Below are 21,053 nucleotides of genomic sequence, written 5' to 3'. Positions count from 1 at the left end.
TCGACATTATACTGTATTTCTTTGTAAACATAGGTTCCAGGAATTTTTCTAGAGCCTTACTTGGAAATCGCGCAAAAAACTCAATCTATGTCCAATAATCCATTCTACCCAGCGTTCGATTTGAGTAAACTGAAATCAATTACATTGTCTCTAGATCGACTCGTTATGTGACTAATTCGGCTAATCATTGTGAATCGATTCAAATAGTTTAGGATCAAGTCAGAATCGAATCGAATCAAGTCCCAAACAAATCAAATCTGATTCGAATTCCAAACCATCGGTATCATGTGGAGTGCGTGTAGACTTAGACTACTAATTTGTATTTCTGTTTCCAAATAATCTCCTAGCGAACATGAAGAAGCACATGTTTAAGTTTCTATGTATTGTTCTCGATTTACTTCGTTTTTACACTCCAGCAGCATCAACAGCACAAACAACCGCCAAAACAATAGCCGGAGTCAAAGCAGCCCGTATGTTGTTAATTCAGTGTTGTTAATTTGCAGCTGAGTGTTTGGGATTTTATTTGATTTCACCTTTCCCAATATTTTTAGTAGATCTTACAGTGACCGGCATGTTAAAGTATTTCATCGCAGCTAGCAGGTTTTTGACTGTTGGTCAATGTTTTTGTTCCAATTCAGGTAAATAAAGTGTGATCATATGCCGTTGGCGTACAACTTTCAAATGTAACCAACCAAACTGCCTCTCTGGCAAAACTCATTTGAACAGCAAATGAAAAACCGTACGATCGCTAAATCTCGCAAAACCGATATCTGTATGAATTATCACAATTAAACAAAATGAATTTAAGAAGAATAAGAAGAAGTGTGATCATTTTTTTGTATGTTGTTTTGCATATATTTTAAAAGATTCACTAATTAAATTTAGTAAATTTGAGAAAAACTAAAATAAAAATATATATTGAAAAACATAACAGCACAAGATAGAGTGCCCACTTCAAAATATAGCGTAAAATAGTATCCTGCTATTTGAGGAATTAAATCACGTAAGCAGCATACGCAACAATAGCTTCATTTATGTGGGACAAAGTTTTCTACGAAGAAATTCAATTTTTACATTGTCAAACAGATTTTCGTTAGAACTGCCCTAGAACCACCCTAAAGACCATATTTGTTGCAGTAACGTGCAATGATCCATCACATGTGTTTTAAACGGCCACATCTACGCCAGTTTATATTCTAGTGCTCTTAGATGAAAGCAAAAGTACGCTCAGCTTGGTGCGTGCGGCTATTTCCCCCTCCTCTCGCAACAGTCAGGATGGCCGAGCGGTCTAAGGCGCTACGTTCAGGTCGTAGTCTTCTCTGAAGGCGTGGGTTCGAATCCCACTTCTGACAAATTAACTTTTTTCATATGTAATCACATTTGATCTTTTTTTTCTCGATTTCATTGTTGCTACAATTCTGCTACACGTATATGTATACACTAGCACTTACTTCCTTTTTTTCCATTGCAGTCCCACATGTACCACAATAATCCATAAATAAACACTACAACCCATTTTTATTGGTCATAATCAAGAATTATCTAAAAAGGAGAAGAAACGTAATCTAATATAAATAATCGCTAATCGCAGGTAGGATGCAAGATAGCGCATCGCGCCCGCACAACCGAGATGGGGAGTGTAACGCTTTTCGCGTCATTGTGAGAGCAAACGTGCACCAAACGAGCGAAGCGAAAGCAAGCGAACGGCGCACGCCGAGAGTCACAGTCAGAGGCGCGCAACCCGAACTCCACGCTGATCACACTCATCGGTTGTAAGCAAACAACGCTGCAGTGGTGCACGAGCACTGCCTCCGCTCTCACAGCGAATCGTTTCGCTCTGCTTTGAGACATTCGGTCTCTGAAAGGGCGGATGAACAGAAACGGTGGAAACCGCCAAAGGTGCAAACACAGTGGAACTGCACGTCGGGATAAAAGTTTGAACTAAAAGTTTGTATTCATTTGAAAATAAATATGTTGTTTTATACTACAAGACAAAACAAAGAAATGGGTCTAAAATTTGTATCCCCTACGATCACCGAGCAGTATTCAAAACAAATAAAATACACATTCAATTTCTTTTCTGCAGTTTTCCAACAGTTGCCCCATAGTGTAGCCGTCCTGGCATGCGCATGCGTATCACCGGTAGACCCGCTTGGACACCCGGCCATGCGCACCCAGGCACTTATACACCTGCTTAACGCGTTTGGCTCCAACTTTTCGTTGCGGTTTCGCATAAACTAAAAGTTATAGACAGATGGTTTCTTCTACAAAGTTATTTGTAAAGAAGATCGCTTTTATTTGAAATGTTGTTTGCAAAAATCTGTCAATCGGTTCAAAAGTTGCAAAATTACGAGATACTCCACATTTTTGCCAATTTTCCAAAGGGTTAAAGGACAATTTTTACAAACGACATTTCAAACGAAAGATCGCTTCAAGGCAACTCGGATTGTGCAAAACCATCTTTCTATCGTTTTCAGTTTAAGAGAGCTAGCTTAAGCTAGAGCTAGCTTTAGTGTAGCTTACCGACCAGAACATTACGTTTCAGTACCGTTTGTGATGGTATACATCATGTGATGGTATGAGAATGTTTCGAGTATGTTGTGCATTTTCCTAAAATAAATTAAGATTCACGATAATTTTCAAGAATTTGGGAGTTGAACAAAATAAATTTACGCGCCACGGGGATGATTACTGTGCAGTGCTCTATTCATAGATTTATGTTAAGCTAAATACATTCTTCGGCCTGTTTGAGACAGCATAATCAAAAAAAATCAAAATAGAAAACCTATTAAACAAAATCGCATACAAAACAAAACAAAAGTTTCTATACAACCTCTGACACAAAAAATGGCCAAAACACAACCACGAACTATCTTCTGCGGGGTAACTTGAAACGACGTTTGAAACAATTCGAAAAGTAACGTTAAACCGCCAACTGGGTGTGAAAATTACTTTATAAAACCGAAAATATTTGGGCATGTCTTTTCATCTTTCATGTCAATTCATTTGCGCAGTATTAGGGCTATGGAAAATGATATGCTTTTCTTCATGAAAGCAGTGAAGAACTCTTTCTATTCCTTATGTTTCCCCTGTGTGATATTTTTGCTTTGTTATTTTGTAGGCAACGTTCCTAAAAATTATTCTATTTTATCGCCGCAGTATATTACATACGTTTCTGAAAAGGTTAACATGCAAACAAACTGCTTTCTATTGCATTGAGTTTAGTTTTGTTTAAATTGTAACTGATAATGTACGTACGAAACACCACAAAAATTTGACATTTTAAAAATCGTTCTGTTTTATCACCGCAGCATGTTGCAAAATGCTGCAAAAAAATATTAATATGTAAACAAAACGAGTTTGATTTCATTGTGCTTAGTTTAAGACAAAAATTGAAACCAATGATGTACCGTTCACCGCTAACATTTAAAAACCAAGAATCTTACCAACTTTCAATCAGCTAATACGGCCTATTCATTGTTCTGCATCAAAAGCATCAATGGAAAGGTTGAACGCGAAGGCTTAATCGTTCCTTTTTTTTAACTGGAAGGTTACTTGAACTGGCCAAATAGTTCATAAAAACGGACAAAATAAGCAGATATAGTAAAGGGGAAGCGTCGATCAAGGTCAGCTGCCCGAAGCAGCGCAAATGCTCTACTCCATTTCCGAATCCGAAGGTCATACTTAAAAGCACAATGTATTCCAAGAATTAAGCTAAAAACAACTGATCGTGTTTTCTATGGAAGAACTGAAGCACATGTCAACAACCATATTTTACTCGGTCATGGCTAAAGTTCTGACCATCTCCGGAAAGGTTGGTTAACAAACCATTAACAAAGTTATGTTGCAGTGAAAATGTTTGCAATAAACTTTGCTGCAATCCATTAAGAAAGTAGATCTGTTCCTCTTAATGCATACATAAGTATCCCTGTATTAATCTGGGTATAGAAAAATTATTGACATGAAACACAGTCAACATGTTTGCTACAAGTATGTTCGGGTATTGTTTTTACTCTCGACCATCTGCATTTTTCATACGGTATTGGTTAAAATCGATCATATTCACACCAATAGCACTGCATCATCGACAATAGTGAGACAGTTTTCGACTCCACTTGCCCTCATGTAACCTCACACCTGATCTTGGGATTTTTACAAATGCCTTTTACAAATGCCTTTTCAAATCTTCAAGACAAGCTACTTCGTGCAAGTAACGTATTTCTCTATCTTTTAGTTTATGAGAACCCGGAACTAAACGATGTAGCTAACACCCCAGAAAACAGACGCGTGTGCAATAGTATTTCTGAATGCTATGCAACATACCAGGAGTGTGCCGTTCTTCAAGTACGTTACGAGTGAAGCTCGGAAATGATGCAAAACCCTTCCAGATCATTGATTGACATTGATCACCACCAACCAGCGAATCAGCGTATTTCACATATCCAAAAACTTTCGCAAAGTAAAATTAGCTTTTCGAAATGATTTATTATTTTGGGGGATCAAGATGATGGAATATAACTTAGCTCTGCTATTCAAAATAGTTACAGATTTGGTAATTAATCATGTGTGCTGTGCGTTCTTGGACAATTCATAGTAAAAAGCATAAGCAGCAATGGATAGCTTGGTTACAACCATAGACAGTGCTGTGAAAACGTCAGGTGTAACAGAAGTCGACGCAAAAATTATTGCACAAAATAGCTTAATAGTTCATTTCTTTTTGCTGGAAGGTTGCTGGAACCTGGCAAAATAATTGAGAATATTTAAGAAATGGTATTGTTTTGGAGGTCGACATAAAATCACCGAAACAGCTCATAGCTTTGGTGTTCTGATACTCTTATGTACTCACGAAAAATCCAGTAAAGGCGATTATCCTTCATGCTGTCATATTACTCTGAAGGACAATCAACCCTTTTTTTTCTGTCAATCACTTCTATACAATCTTTGAAGGCGCAATATATTCCGATAATTTTGACACCGGAAAAAAATGGAACAGCAGTTGATTGGGTGTGGTCAAAAAATGAACTTAAAACATCAATGATTCCATTGGATATGGCTAACATGATCAAACAAAAACATTGAATAACAAAAACACCTGGGCAGCACCAAGGACATTCATTCAAGTTCAGATTTTGAAGACGAACCCTCAACCAACGGAACAAAATTTAGAATGTTTGCTTAGATCATCCTCCACGGCGTGTTTATTAGTCGATTTCTATGAACGGAAACATAGTTAAAACATTGGTCAACTAAAGCAATAGATCAGTCATACACAATATTGAATTAAAGTAATAGAAGACAAACACTGAAGCATGTGAATGAAACAGGAAATTTTAACTTTTAAAGTACAGTTTTTCGTACTAACGTAATCGAACAGTAGTATTCGAAGTCAACTATCGAATGACTAAAGTCTTGGACCTTCAACAATGACTTCGGTTGAAAAATAGTCCATTTAGTTAGCAGGATAACTTTGGTCTGTTGAACCAAAAGATGTCTAGAAGCCTCTCGGCGACATTCGCTTTCCCCCTTCAGATGATCGTCGCGTGCCACAACGTCCGTAAAAAGAAATTATTGTCCTTCCGACACCCTCCCATCCTAGCCCTACCTTATTGGTGCACATGCGGGATAGGAACAAAGGGTCAGAGAGGTCGCCTTCGAGAACGATCATATAAAAAAATAGTCCATTTAGTGGTCCATCCACTTAAAAAAGATGAGCATGAAATAAAGTAAAGATGAGATTTACAAGATTTGTCCAGAATTTTAGGACTATCCAACAACTGTATTTTCTATACAGTATTGGTTAATGTCGAGCATTTTCACGTTAGAGGCTGTGTATCGTCGACAGTTTAACCATGCACATATCAAAACAACGATCGGTTGGTTCGAAACTACCGAGAAAGGGTTAACGACATTTAAACTATTTAAACTAATAGCCGTCAATTGTAAAACAGATTTTTGACTATATGTACATGAACCCATGTAACCTGGCTGTTTGAAGTAAGCAAATCCTGGCCAAACCGCTTGACTTATTTAACAAACAATTATAATAATGCCAAGAAACCACACTGGCACAAAAACATATGATCTGAAAACAATCCACAAACATTACTCTTGGAAATTGCAGGAATTTCAGAATTCACGTACAACCGGTAGGTTCTACCGGGCCTTAGCTAGTAAGTATAAAAGAGTGTGTGGTGTATAACACATTTGGGATCGCCCAACAGCTACCCAAGCAAACAAAAAAGCGTAGATGTCAGAAGTGGGATTCGAACCCACGCCTTCAGAGAAGACTACGACCTGAACGTAGCGCCTTAGACCGCTCGGCCATCCTGACTTGTTGATTGGTCCGGGTTTAAACGCGTACAGGTTTTCATTGCGAACATAAACATCATCCTGGAATTGCAATCTTTCGCGATTTTAGGGCACGCATTGACGACCAATTCCCCCAACAGTGCTTCTCAATGCAAGGTATTGTCACAGTTAATATCTTGGTAAATTTACTTTACAATTAACATAACCATGAAAAAAACATATAGAAGCGAAACAGACAAATTGTGGAAATTAACGTATATCTGTAAATATTTTGAGTACTTTTGCCCAATGAAAATTGTAAAAATGCTGTCATAGCTTAGAAAACAACTTAGTTTTCAATTTAAATAAGGACTTACTAAATGGCTATAAAATATGTGTTTCAACTAAAATAGGGTACTTCCATTAAAAATTATGAAATGAAATCAAATACCATGTGGCTTCCAATTAGTTAAAAAAATAGAGAACCGGTTAGGTACGGTTCTCTCGGATTGTGTAAGTAACCAAAATAAGTAAGTGGTTTTATACGCTTGTAAGTAACCACAATAAGTAAGTTGTTTAATTATTATTTACAACTAGAACACATAAAAACATTTGCAGTTGGGCTCGCCGGGTCAGATATGATATGCGCAGTTCATCGAAATGCAATACAAAAAAGTTAAGGGGTTTCTTTACCCTATCAATTGATACTGATAATCTTCTGACAGGGTAAATATGTCTCTTATCTATTGTTTGTCAGAAGTGGGATTCGAACCCACGCCTTCAGAGAAGACTACGACCTGAACGTAGCGCCTTAGACCGCTCGGCCATCCTGACATATCTATTGTTTCCTGTTCATTCGCGATCGGACCGCGGATCCCGAATATTCGGCGCAGATAAACTGGCAAAACGTGAAAATCACGTATGGCTGCGTATGACAAAAATAGAATCGCGTTTATCACCTAGATACTCCTAGACAAAATACTTTGATTTCAGGACATTTCCGCAAACTAATACACGATCACAGTGTATGACAATTTTTCGCCGATCGCATTTTATATCTTCTATAATTTACCAACATCATGCAAAGAAACTCACATTAGTTTTTTTTCTGTGCGAATACTGTCCTCAGAAATTTTGTATCACACCGTATATCGTTTAGGTGATGCTTAAGCGAATTGTTTTAAAAAATGGTTGAATGTAAATCATCATCTCGATGTCCTTCACTGTCCATGTTTATAAAATATACTAAAAGACGATTTTTATCTTGCATCAAACTCCTTAAGAATAATCATCCGTATTATGGATATTGAGTATAGTAATTAATTAAACTAAAAAACTAAGTTTCATAGAAATGCAATGCAATTACGGAAATATCTTTTTCTGAAATATAACCTTCTGTGATTAGGATATTTTGAACAGCAATTGTTTAAGCAAAAGAACGATGGTTTTCACAGAGATGCAAAACAATTACGAAAACAATATCTATTATTATACCCTATTTTATAACATAGAAAATAATGGTATTTGTAAGTATAATAACATATAAAAATAACATGCAGCATAAAGTTGATGTTGATTCTGACACACTTACACTTTGTTTGCCTTTTTCGAAGAATTTCACTCACTTTCGAAACTACTATGTATGTACGCAATCTGCCAGCCAACCACCCAACCATTAATAAACATTTCTCACAACAATTAACATGAATGATTTTTAAATAAAATCATTGTCAGAAGTGGGATTCGAACCCACGCCTTCAGAGAAGACTACGACCTGAACGTAGCGCCTTAGACCGCTCGGCCATCCTGACATGTCTATTGTTTCTTGTTCGTTCACGATCGGACCACGGGATCGCGTATTCGACGCAGATAATCTGGTAACAAATGAAAATCTAATGATCAAAATAGAACTTCGTTTACCGATTACCTGCCCATGAAAATTAGGTATCGCCCCCCATAACATTTTTGTGATGCACACGAGCATTGTTTTAAAATAACACTTGAATGTTAATTACCATTTCGATGTCCTCCGCTGTCCATGTTTGTAGAACAGACCAACTAACGATTTTTATCTTGGAATTAAATTCTGAAGAATAAATATCTGAGAGATTCATCGAGAAACAATGCAATTGCGGTAACGATTTTAAATTCTGAAGATTAAACAGATGTAAATTTTTCATAGAGATGATATGCAATAATGGAAATAGTTGAACTCTAAGAAACAAACATCTGTAAGTTTGATATTTTGTATACTAATTTTTTAACAAAAAAATTGTTACCACAGATATGCAACAATTAAGTGAAAGAAAAGTTTTCGCAGAAATGGAAAAGCAATTACACCCCATTTGGTAAAATTAGAGCGTAACGATATTTGTGTATCTAAATAGGACACACAACAACAAGTTAATTTTATTGTATTTTTATACAATTAATCTGAAAGTGTGTCAAGATTTGACGTCGCTTTGTTCGAAGAATTTCACAAACGTTCTTTATAATTAAGCCCATTCAAATCATTTACACACACAGTAGCAAATCTTGCCGCCCATCACAACACATTACACTTATCTTGCAACACATATCATGAATGAATTTTAATAAAATCAATGTCAGAAGTGGGATTCGAACCCACGCCTTCAGAGAAGACTACGACCTGAACGTAGCGCCTTAGACCGCTCGGCCATCCTGACTTGTACTAATTTTGTTCATAGATACTAACACCGTAAGCCAATATTACAAAGATCACCGTCGATCGTCGTCGATCATCATGACTAAGAATACTTGACATATCCGAAGCACTGCTGACATATCAAACAATCTGAGAAGTAGAATCCCATTTGGGTGTTACATAAATATTATAAATAGCGTATTTCAACTATGACCTATTCATTTCCCACGACCCAAACAGAGTGATATAGAAACATGAACGGTAAAAAAGAGCATAAATAAATCAGTTTCAATTTTTAAATGGCAGCATCTTTATTCTTTACATAGTGCACACCTTCATCTGGATTGCAAGGCTAGATCCTTATTTTATATGTTTCAAAGTTTGGTTTTATTTCCATCGTTTTTTTTCGCCTCTTCCATGTCGCTCTCAACTCCCTCCATCATATCACTTATCCTTTCTTATTTGTTATAGCAGCAAAAATTCGTAAAATATCGCTCACTTTCTTTCTAAACGTATACAAACGAAATACGAAGTAAAACACTTATTCAAGATCGCATATGTTAGGCGAGGGAATAAAAGCTATGCCGGGATGCAGGAACACGAAGCAAAACCATTAGTCGGACATTGTGTGTCGGCTATTGTTTAAAAAAAAAAAAATGAACGCCGACAATCTATTATCCACAACTAAAATCTCCATCGTCGTTGAGGTTCGCATTTCAGTCGTAATATAAGCATCGAATAAGCAATACACTGTTGATTTTTTAAATACATTTGATTAGTTGTCCCCACCATATCTACCATATTGCCAGCAGTACTGCTAGGTTGGGTTTTTTTTTTCCTATGTTAGCGGCGAATTTGAATGAACTAAAGTTAATTTGTGTGTAGACGGCTTCGTTACATTGTGTTTCCCTCCGTTTATTCAAATGTCTGCGAGTTCCTGTAGGCTAAATCTGAGTAGAGATAATTCATGGTTTAATTTTACTTTCAACGCAATCTCTGCATCTGCCCACTAGAGTAGATCGTGTTTATTTGCTTCATAAGCAGCTGTTGAAATACACTTACAAAAGCTATAATGATCGTACCTTTATGAGTGTGAGATTGCTAACTGATTGGTCATTTGGTTAAATGGTTTCTGTTTCACGTGTTGAACTGAAGAAGAACCCTTATGAATTCTTTATCAATTGCCATGCGAAGCTCATTATACTTTTTGAAATTTCTAGGTAAACTGTAAAGAGTAGACTTTAAAGATCACTCAATACCAAATTGATTTCCAAACAGCTAATGGTTGTATCAGTTTCATTTCAATTTCACGATAACAAATAAAAACTAGTCTGGTTAGTAAAAGCCCTATCTTTAACTATAAGCAATAGACAATACCACGGTGTCCACCGAATGGTAGCTGAAGCGAAAGTACAAACGAAACGAAATCTACTTTAAGGTATGCATCGGTCATAATCCGTCGTCCTTCATAGTTTTCTTTTAGTATTGTAGTTAAATTTTATTTTAAATTGAAAGCACCTTTTGCGTATTCCTACTATCTTACCTATGAACTGCGAATCGTTCGCCTTGCCCATTTTAATATACCACCGCGTCAGTTGATTTACTTTGTATAATTCTTTTTATCGTCCAATACGTGGACAGTATAAAACGTTTCGTCAAAAACGAAAACACAAAAACCAACCATGCACATTCTTTTCGGGCGTTCCTCCTACCATATGAAGCCATGCACACGTGTGTCTTTTGTTTATCTCGATTGGAAGAACCCGGACTTCCGATGCCGAACAGCTGGTGCCCATTGCCCCTACCCTCTTTGCGCCCTACATTTACAGATGTAAAACTGCGATATCCCTTTTTTTGTAAAATTATTGTATCATTCAATAATGGTGTATATAATCAATAATCGTAGTCCGTACGTTTTACTCTGTGGCGTTTATTTATTAATCATCACGATTCGTTTCCACTTTTCTTTTTTTATCGAACCCGACCGCAAAATCCACCGATTTCTTCGTCCGCGCGATATAGTTCCGCTCCATTCCGATTGCACCGCATTCTGGTTGGGTTATCGCGCTTCCGATAATCCTTTGCCTTCACATGGCTTTTATTCTCTCTAAAACTTCCGCTCGCATTCCGAACCTCGAGTAAACCCCCGTGTTTTGCCCCGTGTGCCTGTGCAACCTTGGCAGTAGTCACCGGTCACCGTAAATATTAACCTCGAAAAACAAACACTTTCCAAAAGGTTCTACGACGACAACACATAAACAACACACACATATACCGCCCATTTTATATGACCGGAAGTTTTGTTAACGAAAAGCCGGATGACTGATAAGCTCGAAGCATACCAGCAAAAGGTTCGGTGATTAATGGCGAATGATTCCGATTAGGCGATCAGTTTTTGCCTTCCACCCACTTCGATCTTCGAACCAAAGCTGGATTTCGAGTACGATTTTCCACCAAATTTTATTACGCTTTCCGCACGCCCTCCGTTGGGATCGTACGTTCCTTCACAAAATGAACGAGAAACATGTAAGTGCAAAAAATATCCTTGATATAGTATGCTTTCGAAACATAACTTACACCGGCGGCATACTGTCTACGCTAAATGATGAAGAAGCACATAGTAAGATGACATTTCGGTCCGTTTTATTTTACGACACTATGGTAATCTATATTTATATTGTATATATGCGGCTCTAAAACTACGCATCAGCCCATGGCACTTCGTCCTCTGTCCCATATGTCGTATGAGACTTTTTGTTGTCGTTATTATCGTTGCGATTGATGAGACGAACATCCCCCTAACGGTGGCCCATAGGCAGAGCTAACAGGGCGAAACAGACCCTGCATATACACTCCACCCGAGGGCCAGCGGGATCGGATTGCGCAAATTTTAGATTTGCTTTGATTCTTCCTTTGCGATCCCAAAAGAAAAAAAAAACATGGACAGCTAGAGTCTCAGTTCGCTCGTGTGAGCGCTTTCAGGCAGGCTTGCTTGCTAGCTTGCTGGCTTGTAATCATTACTTTCCATTCGATTCTCAGTCTCACACCACGGTCTCGAAGAACGAGCCCACCTTGGTCGGTTGGATGCGGTTGATACGGCTACACCGACGCCGCGCATTGCTACTTCCTTACAATAACAAATTAAGCAAATAATGCTTCTCAAAACTGTACAAAGTGGGATTCGTTTCCCTTGGCCATTCGGCAAACAACCCATTTTTCTCTGCCATTTGCACGCTAGCATCGTTTTCGTTTTTTTTCTTGGGAACGTTTTTCAAACAAACAAAACACATATTTTATTTATCGTCTACCTTAACTCCTACTCGCTGAATCCTTACAGTAGATCCCTTTTGCACCCAATCGTTCGCTTTGGGCGATGGTTAGAAAGTTTAAATAAATTATTATTAAACGACTTTCTGCTCCGCTCAAACTCGATTTGAATCGAACCGAAATTCGATTTATGTTGCGCCTTCGATTTTTCCACCAAACAGGCAAACTTTTCGTCGCCATTTTGTTTTTTGCTTTGCTACTAATCACAATGATGGTTTAAATCGCTCTCTTCTCCTCCTCTCAATTTCGATTTTTCGCATGTTTGTATTTTATGGTTTTTAAATCTATTTTAATTCGATTAGATTTTTGCTTTCTCCTACAGTGCAGCCTTAGTATCAAGTTTTCTGCTCCTCTTATAAACACGATATCTTTTCTTTTCCTAAGCAGACTTTTTTTTATACGTTTTCCGTTCCGTTTTCCTTATGCAGCCTTATTGGGTAAGTGATTATTCGTTTTTGAATAAATCCCCGTGGAGAGTTATTCGCCTCAAGTTAGTCGAGTAAGGAAATCAAAAAAAACACGTGAACATTTGCGACCAGTTATGTGCTTGTGTTTCTCCGATGTTTCTCCGGATCCCGTTTATCTAGGCCACTTCTGCGAAGCTACTATCTACGTTTTTTTGTATAGAAGACTCTCTCGCTGACGTGTTTCACCTGGTACGCCATACAACTTACTCACGGGTTTCAGTCCTTTGGCTATGGTGATGCCGACACCGGCACACCGTTGTTCGGTGTAACCGTTTCCGGTTGCCGCTGCTACTGGAGGTAGTGATGATTGAGCAGCTGGTGCTGGTGCTGGTGCTGGTGATGGAGATGATGTTGCGGCGGCGATGCAGCCGATACCGAGCTGCCACTACTGCTGCCGCCAGTGGTGGTAAGCTGTGTCTTTTCGCTGCGCTTCGGTGGAGGTGGAGGTGGCCTCTTCTTGGCGCTCCCGGTGGACGGCAACAAATGCTGCGCGGCCGGGACGGCGATGTTCGGCACGATCGGATAGTTCGGCTCCATGCCCATGTTGCTGCCAAGGTTCTCGTACAGCCCATCGGCCGGCCCCGTTCCGTAGTGCTCCTGCACCCAGTTGCTAACGTTTGCCGTCTCGCGGTAGTACGGTGTGGCAGACGAGTACAGATCGTTGGCAGCACCGTGGATGTCCCGGAAGCCAAGCACCTCATGCGGAGTTGTCGCCGGTTCGAGCTTACACTTTTGTGCCACCTGCCACTTTTTGTTCATCACTCGCTGGAGATCTTTGAGGAAATCTCGCGGTGGATTGGCACTCGATTCGCTGAGACGCTTCGGGGAGGTGTAGGTGGTCGAGAGGCGAGTCGCTTCGGCACGCGGTGGTGGTGCCGGTGGTCCGACGCTGTACGACGCACAAACACGCCTCGGTGATGGTGGCACCTCCTGTATTTCGTCCTCGAAGCAAACTTTCCGACGCAACAGGACGGGAGATTCGGCGAAGGAGACACTCTTAGCCGGCAGCGGTGTGGGTGTCGTCGGGCCATCCGCAGCATCGGCACCGTTGTACGGCGGAGGAGCTTTGTATGGTGGTGCCTTCAGGGCGGAAGGTTTCAACGTTTTCGAGTAGATCGGTTCCGTCTTGAGGATGGTGGTCGGCGTTGGGCTCGGTAACGTGTGGCTGTGGTGATGATGCGGATGATGTGGGTGTGGGTGTTGCTGTAGCTGATGATGATTTAGCATCATGATGGACTGCGCCACGGATGGCATCGGTGCGCAACGGGCAGCATTTGTGGGTGGTACCGGTGCACCAACCGAAGAAGATGGCACTGTCGAGCCCTGGGAACAGGTGGCCGCTCCCTGCCCGGACGGTGGTGGCGGCGGAGGTAATTGCACGGATGCCAGTGACAGTTGAGATCCACTGAAAGAGTTGTCGAGCTCGTTCGGAGGTGGTGGCGGAGGAAGCGAATCGAGCGAAAGCGTTGACCCGGTAAAGTCTGCACCCATCGTTGCCGGGTCATCCGCCGGTGGTGGCGGAGGCGGCGGTAGAGAGAACGTAGAATCCGTCATACAGGATGGAATAGGTTCGACGACCACGACCGTCGGTGATCCTCCCTGCTGCACTCCGTTGGCCAAAGGTGTTCCACTACTCAGGATCGTCGTTGGCGGTTCAAAGTTAACCGGAGTGTTCAGCACACTGCCAACCGGTGTGGGTGTTGATGCGGACGAACTCATGCTTTCAATCGACCCACGGTTCGCATTCGGTACCGGACGACGCTTGAGCGTGCCACTGCCAGTGCTTTCCTCACTTCGCCGCCGGCTGTGACGCCTCGTAAGGGTTCCACCTTCCCCGATCGAACCACTCATGCTGCCCACCGGTGACTCCTTGTGCCGCGATGTCGTCTCACCAACTTCCTTCAGCTGGCGCGTCATCGAGGTAAGTGGAAGATTTGGTTTCATCGACGGTTTCCGCTTGATCGTTCCCGTCGGGAACTCCGAATCGAATCCGTTGTTCTCATCCGACAGACAGCCGCTCGAGCTCGACGAGGATGCCCGCGAAAGCCGCCCGTTGCCATTGCTGGCCCCATTGGCATTACCGGTGCCGACACTACCGACACCAGGCTGAGGAACTAAAAGATGATTGCTGCCGCTTCCGCTACTGTTGCTACTACTCGTGCTGCACTGCGACGGCACGGACGAAACGATGCTACCGATCGAGCTGCTACGGGCCGAGCTAAGTTTATCCAATTCTTCCCGCGCCAAATCGTCCAGCAAGGAACGGTGATTATCGAAAAGTTTCTTACCATACTGTGGAAAAACGAAGTGTCAGATTAGATAATCTCTTCACGCTCATAGCCGTCTTCTCCCCGCCTTCCCTTACCTTCATCACCCGTATGGCAGTAACCCAGTTATCGAGTGAAGTCGCATCCTCCGCGCAAAGCATTTTCACCGAACGAATCCCCTTCACGCCGGGCGGCACCTTCGGGCAACGTAACGCAAACGTGTAATCCGTCGGGGCTTTGTGCTTCTTCTTCCAACCCAACCCGCGGTAGACCTCGTGGCCAGCGAACAGTGCCAGGCAGAGCAGATCCTTTGCGGACCGTGTTTTCTCCTTCGGGTAGTAGTGAAGACCGGACGCGCGCAGTACAAAGTGGTACTTCTTCCAACCCTTTTTCGCATCATTCTTCATATACAGCGGCCCTTCCAGTGCGATCTGGTTTCCGCTGGTGAAAAATTCTTCCAAAAGCATCGCTCTAAGAAGGAAAAAAATTAACATTTGATTAGAGGAAAACATAAGCAATATCCGAGTGGCTTACGACTGTGCTTACCTGGTGTGTTCGTCATGTTCGCTGCCCGGTGCCATCTGCGTGCCGGGCAGGAACGCTTCCGGCGTCTTGAAGAGCGCCACCTTGTCCGGTCGCTGCAGGAACAGCACCCGGTTCTTTGAGTCGCGATTCCACAGCATCAGATTGTCGACCAGCATCTCGTGATCCTCGAACAGCCGCTCCATCTGATGCTCGGGCAGGTGCTCGACGATGGCCCACGTCGGTTCCATCTGGACGTGGTTTTTGTCGGCCAGCAGGCGCGTCACGTGCCCGCAGCTCATCGTTTCGTCCACCAGCAGCGACTTCGAGGCTCCGTCCGCCGAGAACGCCTTTACGAACAGCCGTCGCACCGAGGCCTGCTCGAGCTTCTGAAGGGCGAGATGGATTTTGGCCTGCTTGCCTCCGTCGAGATTCTGCTGGCCTCCACCGGATACTACGTTACCGACTCCCTGGCCACCTGCTGCTGCCGCCGCCGCCCCCTGTAGATGCTTCAGATGCGAACTGCTGACGCTGCTCGAAGCTGACGATTCGCTGGACATCAGCGACACCGTGTCGCTGAACGCGGAATCATTGTCCGGACTATCGGTACGGGGCTCCCGGTGCAAACTGATGCTGCCCCCACCGACCCCTCCACCCATGCCGCTGGCGATGCTGCCGCCGCTGCAGAGTGTATCGTTCGTGACGCTGCTGCAGCCACTCTCCGACGAGAGCGTCGTGTTCGTGGCGGCCGATATCGTCGAGTTCGTACGGCTGTGGCTGCGCCCATGGCGCAGATCGCCCCGCTCCTCCAGTATGCTCAGCTCGCCCAGTATGGCGTCCAGCTCGGCCTCTTGCGTTTCCTCCAGGTTCGCCATCGAGAACCGGTACGAGTCGGTGCGCTCCGACGATGTGTTACTCTTCGGCCGAAGGCGTGCCCCCCCGGTGGTTGTCGTTGTCGCTGTGGCCGGGTTTACGTGCGTTGCTCCCGGTGTGCCGCTTATATCAAAACTCTGTGCGGATAAAACGAGAAGGAAAGAGAAACAACAGTTCTATCAGTCAGTTCCGGTTCGTTGGGTTTTATGACGGGCAGACCCGCCGTTTGCGGTTAGACCGTAGAGAACCGAGGAATGGCGACCGCCTTAATTAAATCCAACTGGCTCAAAAAAGCTTTTCCCTTATTAACAATTTAAACTCAACCAAAGGCACACGTTAAATTCATCTGCTGTCCGAAATTAAAACTCGAAAACTTGAACCGCCACTTCGTTTTGAGCGTATATTCTCTTCTTGGGCCCGGTAGCAAGTAGGCTCTGGTTTTATGATAAGATTTCGATGTGCACAACAGCGGAACCGTTTCCGTTCACTGGGCTTCGCAAAACGTTGAACAATAAACACGATCTGGATTCGGCAAAGTGCAACTCGGGCAAAGAAGGCACCCAAGAACAAACTAACTAACGCGCGTGTTTTAATTGCCAAAGCAGACGATGGTTTTGGTTGATAGCAGAAGTAAAACCGAGCTTAAATCCGGAGATTACTTGGCCTTTCATCGCTGCGAACTTCCGCACCAATTCTGAACTGTCACGCACGACTTCACAGCGCCAGTGGGAGAGTGTACTAAACTCGGCGGACCGTTGTTCGTTACTAAGCGGACTAGCGTTCTGACAGCGATGTGCCAGATGGATGCCATCCAAAATCCACCGCCTACTATTATTATGATCACACAGACGATGGAAACCGGGTGAATATTCTGAGACAAAAGAAAATCACAGCAGATCGGATCGAAAAGCATTTGCCTATTCTTTCACTGAGCATTAGTCACCACTGTTGGGCCAGTGTTTTACAGCGGTATGGTTTACGACGGCACAGTCCATCAGAAGTTCTAAGAAATCAAACGAAACCACACAATGGCACAAACCGGGGAGGAAAAGTCATTTTCCAAGACTCCGCGCTAGCCGTGACCACTCGCGCTGCCATGAATTCTTATTGTGCAACCCTTACCACTCTCTGCTCGCTGTTTTCTACCCCCACGGTAGACGCTTCTTCTCCCGGTCGATGCTCCTAATGCTGCACTGCGCCGTTTGTTTGTTTGTGGGAAAACACGTTTCCCTGCACACACACCCCAGAGCGCTTGATCTACTTCGGTCGCGAAAATATGGCTTTTCCTTCCGAGAAATCCCGTTATTACTCACGCTCGTCGGCGGCGGTAGCACGGTCCCGTAAAACGTTCGCCAGACACCCAACGCAGACCATTTTCATTGAGAAATAATTCGATAAATAAACCCACACACACACACGCTCACACACATGCACAAACGTGCGTAGCGACGCATACGCATTGGTTTACTACAGGAATTCACGGGATCCAGTTGCATCATACCGCAATTGACGCGAAGAAACCCGAGTAGTAGTGGGCAGGAAGGGAAAAGCAAGATGGCATCTGGATCTGGAGCTTGAATGGCAGAAGAAAAACAATTGATCTTCGGTACAAAAATAAACTTCTTCGGAAACTGGACGGTACTACCGAGGAACTGGGAGTTAAGGAAAAAAAATCTGGAACATGATCAGATAAAGTTGCTGACCACATTCACCCAGAACAGTCTATGCAGGCATCTCGGAATTACTCACGGGAAAACAAAAACACTTCGCGTTTTGCACCTTCGAGTCACTGGTTTCGCGGGAGACACATTAGCAGAACGACGGAAGACTTCCGTCGAGGATGCCAAAGAAAATCTGCAGACCACGGTAATTATCCCAACGAGAACGGCAGGTATTCGTGGTGTATCCATGATGCTTGCTTGCTTTACGGCATCAATTAGCCAATTAGCTCCAACACACCAAACGAACACACATTTTATTTTTATCTCAACTCACCTCCCAAACAAACTGGCAGACACATGGATTGAGTTGTGAAGTCGGCAAACACGGCCACCACCATGGCCAATGGCGTGAAATGTGAGGGTGCGTTGAAAGAAACCTGGACCTTAGCACAGTGGAGTGACTAATCGCAGCACCGAGGTGTCGGGTAGTACACCCATTTGGAACGTGTCGTCGTTTGGACGCACTACAATTTGGACGTTGTTTAGATGAGGGCAGGAAAAACACAGAAATGGAAACACCGCAGCAAGCGTTGGCGTCCTCCAAAGGCAACTGTTTTCCCCGGCTGTTCGGTAGCGAGCAGTCACCGTTTACGTGTGTTCCCTTCGCATTTTTCCAGGGCAAGAAACCAGCAGGGTGCGGTGACGACACGGGAGGTAGCTGCCATTTTTGGCGCATGCGTTCTACCGGGATTGAAACGTTCCCGACAAGTTTGCCGAACGACAAGGCTCGGGAGGTTCGGGTTTTGCTGCAACAAAACCACCCCGCGGAGTGGTTCTCTTTTTGACGGGTCGAGAGTTTTGACAGCTCCGCACAAGTTCTAGGTTAAGTTTCGGCCAGTTCCCGTACGTCGATAAGGGAGGCGCTGCAAAGGGAAAACAGCATTTCGCATGGTGCACCATGCATATTGCACGCGAACCTAACTCTGTTTGACAGTTGACAGTTGCGGCTCGCCTCCTGCCATCGCGTCGTACCACAAATGGCGTTCGGCGACTAGTTTTACCGCAGAGCTAGTTTTTCACACACGCACAAACAGCCCGAAACCCAGGATGCCCTTGGAATGCATGTTGTGTAGTAGACAGCACATGTGAAAACATTCCACCCGACCGCGTGCTGATCGTGACGTCAATTCGTAAGAAAACATCATTCACAAACGTAAACTCCGATGATTCATACACCGCATGAATGGCGAAGGGAGTCTGTGTACGGATCCGGAACGGAAGATCAAATGGCGCTAGCGGGGTGGGAGAGGGGGGACGAGATGATGTGAGCGTGTGGAGCGGAACCAAGGGTACGAAACCGGTTGGAGGTATGTGGCCTTTCGTGGGTCGTACCGGCACAGGTGATTGTGCAAAAATGTAGCGCAAATTAGCAGACACCCGTGCGTTTGTAGCGTAGTGAGTAATCGTCGTAACACGATCGATATGCTCCGCCCGGGAGGGTGAGGAAGCTCCCACCCCCCAAAATGGCGTCCACGGAGGGAATGGTATATGGCGTGGATGAACTTCGCAGAATACCAATCGTGCCGGGTGTGTTATGCAACGATCGGACGATTTGTGTCACGAGCGGTACCGTGATTTCCATAATCTCTCGCCTCACCCCACCGCGGCACCCCTAACGGATGGGCTTCTTGAAGGGGGTGTGTGCGGGCAAGAGGGTGAGCAGAAACGTCTAGAAACACTGCGTCTAATGACGACGCTGACGGCGACGACGAAGTCTACGCTGCAGCTTAATTGTACACAATTAGATTAGACAGTGAGAGGACAGCGACTCTACGGCTTTCTATTCATGTTATCCCGTCGGCATCGACTGCATTACGGCAACAAAGTTGCCTCACGAAGCACTTCGCCACCCCCAGCTGTTGCTGCAATGCTGCGTGTAAGTATGTAGGAGCATAAATGGAGTTGCAGGAAAAAAAGTCAAAACCAAAAGCTTAACGTCGAACTTAACAATAGTTTCCTCACCGAACCTAACCGTCATTCGAAAGGATTCAAAAATCTGGCGCTGACCTACTTCGGCAGCAGTCTGGCGTTCTTTGTTGTGTTTACTTCACCGAGAAAAGAAACCATAGAAATTTACGAGAGCAAAAACATAGCAATCCCTACTAATGCGTTCATTAGCCTATGGACGCTTTCCACCGTCGCTTCCACCCGCGTTCTTCGTACGCCAACGTTGCACACTACGAACAAAAGTGGAAAGGAAGGAATTGTACTTAAAGGACAATCAGCTGCACTTTAAAATGCATTACGTGTGGAAGCACACATTTTAAACCGCACTGGATTAATGGACCCGGGGCAAAAGGATAACCTATTCACACTCCACAAGAGATGATAAGACGGGCTATTCCGTCCGTTGCCACCATTGTTACGTACGCGACGAGATAAAAAGCAAGTATTAAAACATTAGAGAGCCTTCCGTTTTTCGTGACGAGTCGAATCGTAACGGTGCAAGAAAGACTTTCCCATTCCAAACGAAACGTTGAACAACAGAACCCGGGCAGCATAGGGACGACTCTGTCGGCCATTGTGTGTGTGTGTGTGTGTGTGTGTGTTTTGTTGGTGTGCTCCCCACGAAAAAGTGGTTACTATTCATCATTCAAAAAATCATTTACATACCCGCTCGCCCGCGTTTGAAAAGGGCTTGGAGGTAGAACCATGATAATAAAAAAATACAACACCCCCTAAAATGGAAGAAACGAAACCAAACAAAGAAGGAAAATAAAGACAATTCCACCCAGAAAACTTCAAACACATCAGAGTTTGTATCAAACTTCACCCTAGCTAAGGCTGGAGCATCCATGGGGTAGCAAGGCTTCCCTTACCAACCATTGTGTGCAACTTATTCCCACCCAATGTCTGCTTCTCGGCACTGAACGAAACTTCGAGTTGTCGTACGTCTCCGGATGATTAAAGCGCTAATCCCAAT

General features: G+C 43.5%; 1 protein-coding gene and 5 non-coding genes across 6 annotated transcripts; 1 reads left to right on the top strand and 5 right to left on the bottom strand.

Moving 5' to 3' along the window:
- The first annotated feature begins 1,269 nt into the window (after positions 1-1,269).
- Positions 1,270-1,352, top strand: Trnal-cag (transfer RNA leucine (anticodon CAG)). Its single transcript has one exon. It is a non-coding gene; the product is annotated as a tRNA-Leu (tRNA).
- Positions 1,353-6,248: 4,896 nt separating this feature from the next.
- Positions 6,249-6,331, bottom strand: Trnal-cag (transfer RNA leucine (anticodon CAG)). The gene has a single exon. It is a non-coding gene; the product is annotated as a tRNA-Leu (tRNA).
- A 708-nt stretch (positions 6,332-7,039) lies between these two features.
- On the bottom strand, positions 7,040-7,122 carry Trnal-cag (transfer RNA leucine (anticodon CAG)). Its single transcript has one exon. It is a non-coding gene; the product is annotated as a tRNA-Leu (tRNA).
- Positions 7,123-8,016: 894 nt separating this feature from the next.
- Trnal-cag (transfer RNA leucine (anticodon CAG)) lies at positions 8,017-8,099 on the bottom strand. The gene has a single exon. It is a non-coding gene; the product is annotated as a tRNA-Leu (tRNA).
- Positions 8,100-8,892: 793 nt separating this feature from the next.
- Trnal-cag (transfer RNA leucine (anticodon CAG)) lies at positions 8,893-8,975 on the bottom strand. Its single transcript has one exon. It is a non-coding gene; the product is annotated as a tRNA-Leu (tRNA).
- Positions 8,976-13,011: 4,036 nt separating this feature from the next.
- On the bottom strand, positions 13,012-16,426 carry LOC131287504 (ras-associated and pleckstrin homology domains-containing protein 1). The gene is made up of 3 exons (XM_058316558.1): positions 15,561-16,426; positions 15,113-15,485; positions 13,012-15,039 (listed from the first exon to the last, which is right to left on the bottom strand). The coding sequence occupies exons 1-3, from the start codon at positions 16,409-16,411 to the stop codon at positions 13,036-13,038; spliced, it is 3,228 nt and encodes a 1,075-aa protein (XP_058172541.1). The 5' UTR covers positions 16,412-16,426; the 3' UTR covers positions 13,012-13,035.
- Positions 16,427-21,053: the final 4,627 nt, after the last annotated feature.

Source organism: Anopheles ziemanni, chromosome 3, assembly GCF_943734765.1.
Source record: "Anopheles ziemanni chromosome 3, idAnoZiCoDA_A2_x.2, whole genome shotgun sequence".
Lineage (NCBI taxonomy): Eukaryota > Metazoa > Arthropoda > Insecta > Diptera > Culicidae > Anopheles > Anopheles ziemanni.
The sequence above is the reverse complement of the archived record's forward strand: the minus strand, read 5'-3'. Positions and strand labels throughout refer to the sequence as shown.

Coding starts and splice junctions, on each gene's coding strand:
- LOC131287504 (XM_058316558.1), bottom strand. CDS start 16,411: ATGGCGAACCTGGAGGAAACGCAAGAGGCCGAGCTGGACGCCATACTG. Junction 15,486..15,560: donor GAACATGACGAACACACCAG/GTAAGCACAGTC, acceptor TTTCCTTCTTAG/AGCGATGCTTTTGGAAGAAT. Junction 15,040..15,112: donor CTGCCATACGGGTGATGAAG/GTAAGGGAAGGC, acceptor GTTTTTCCACAG/TATGGTAAGAAACTTTTCGA.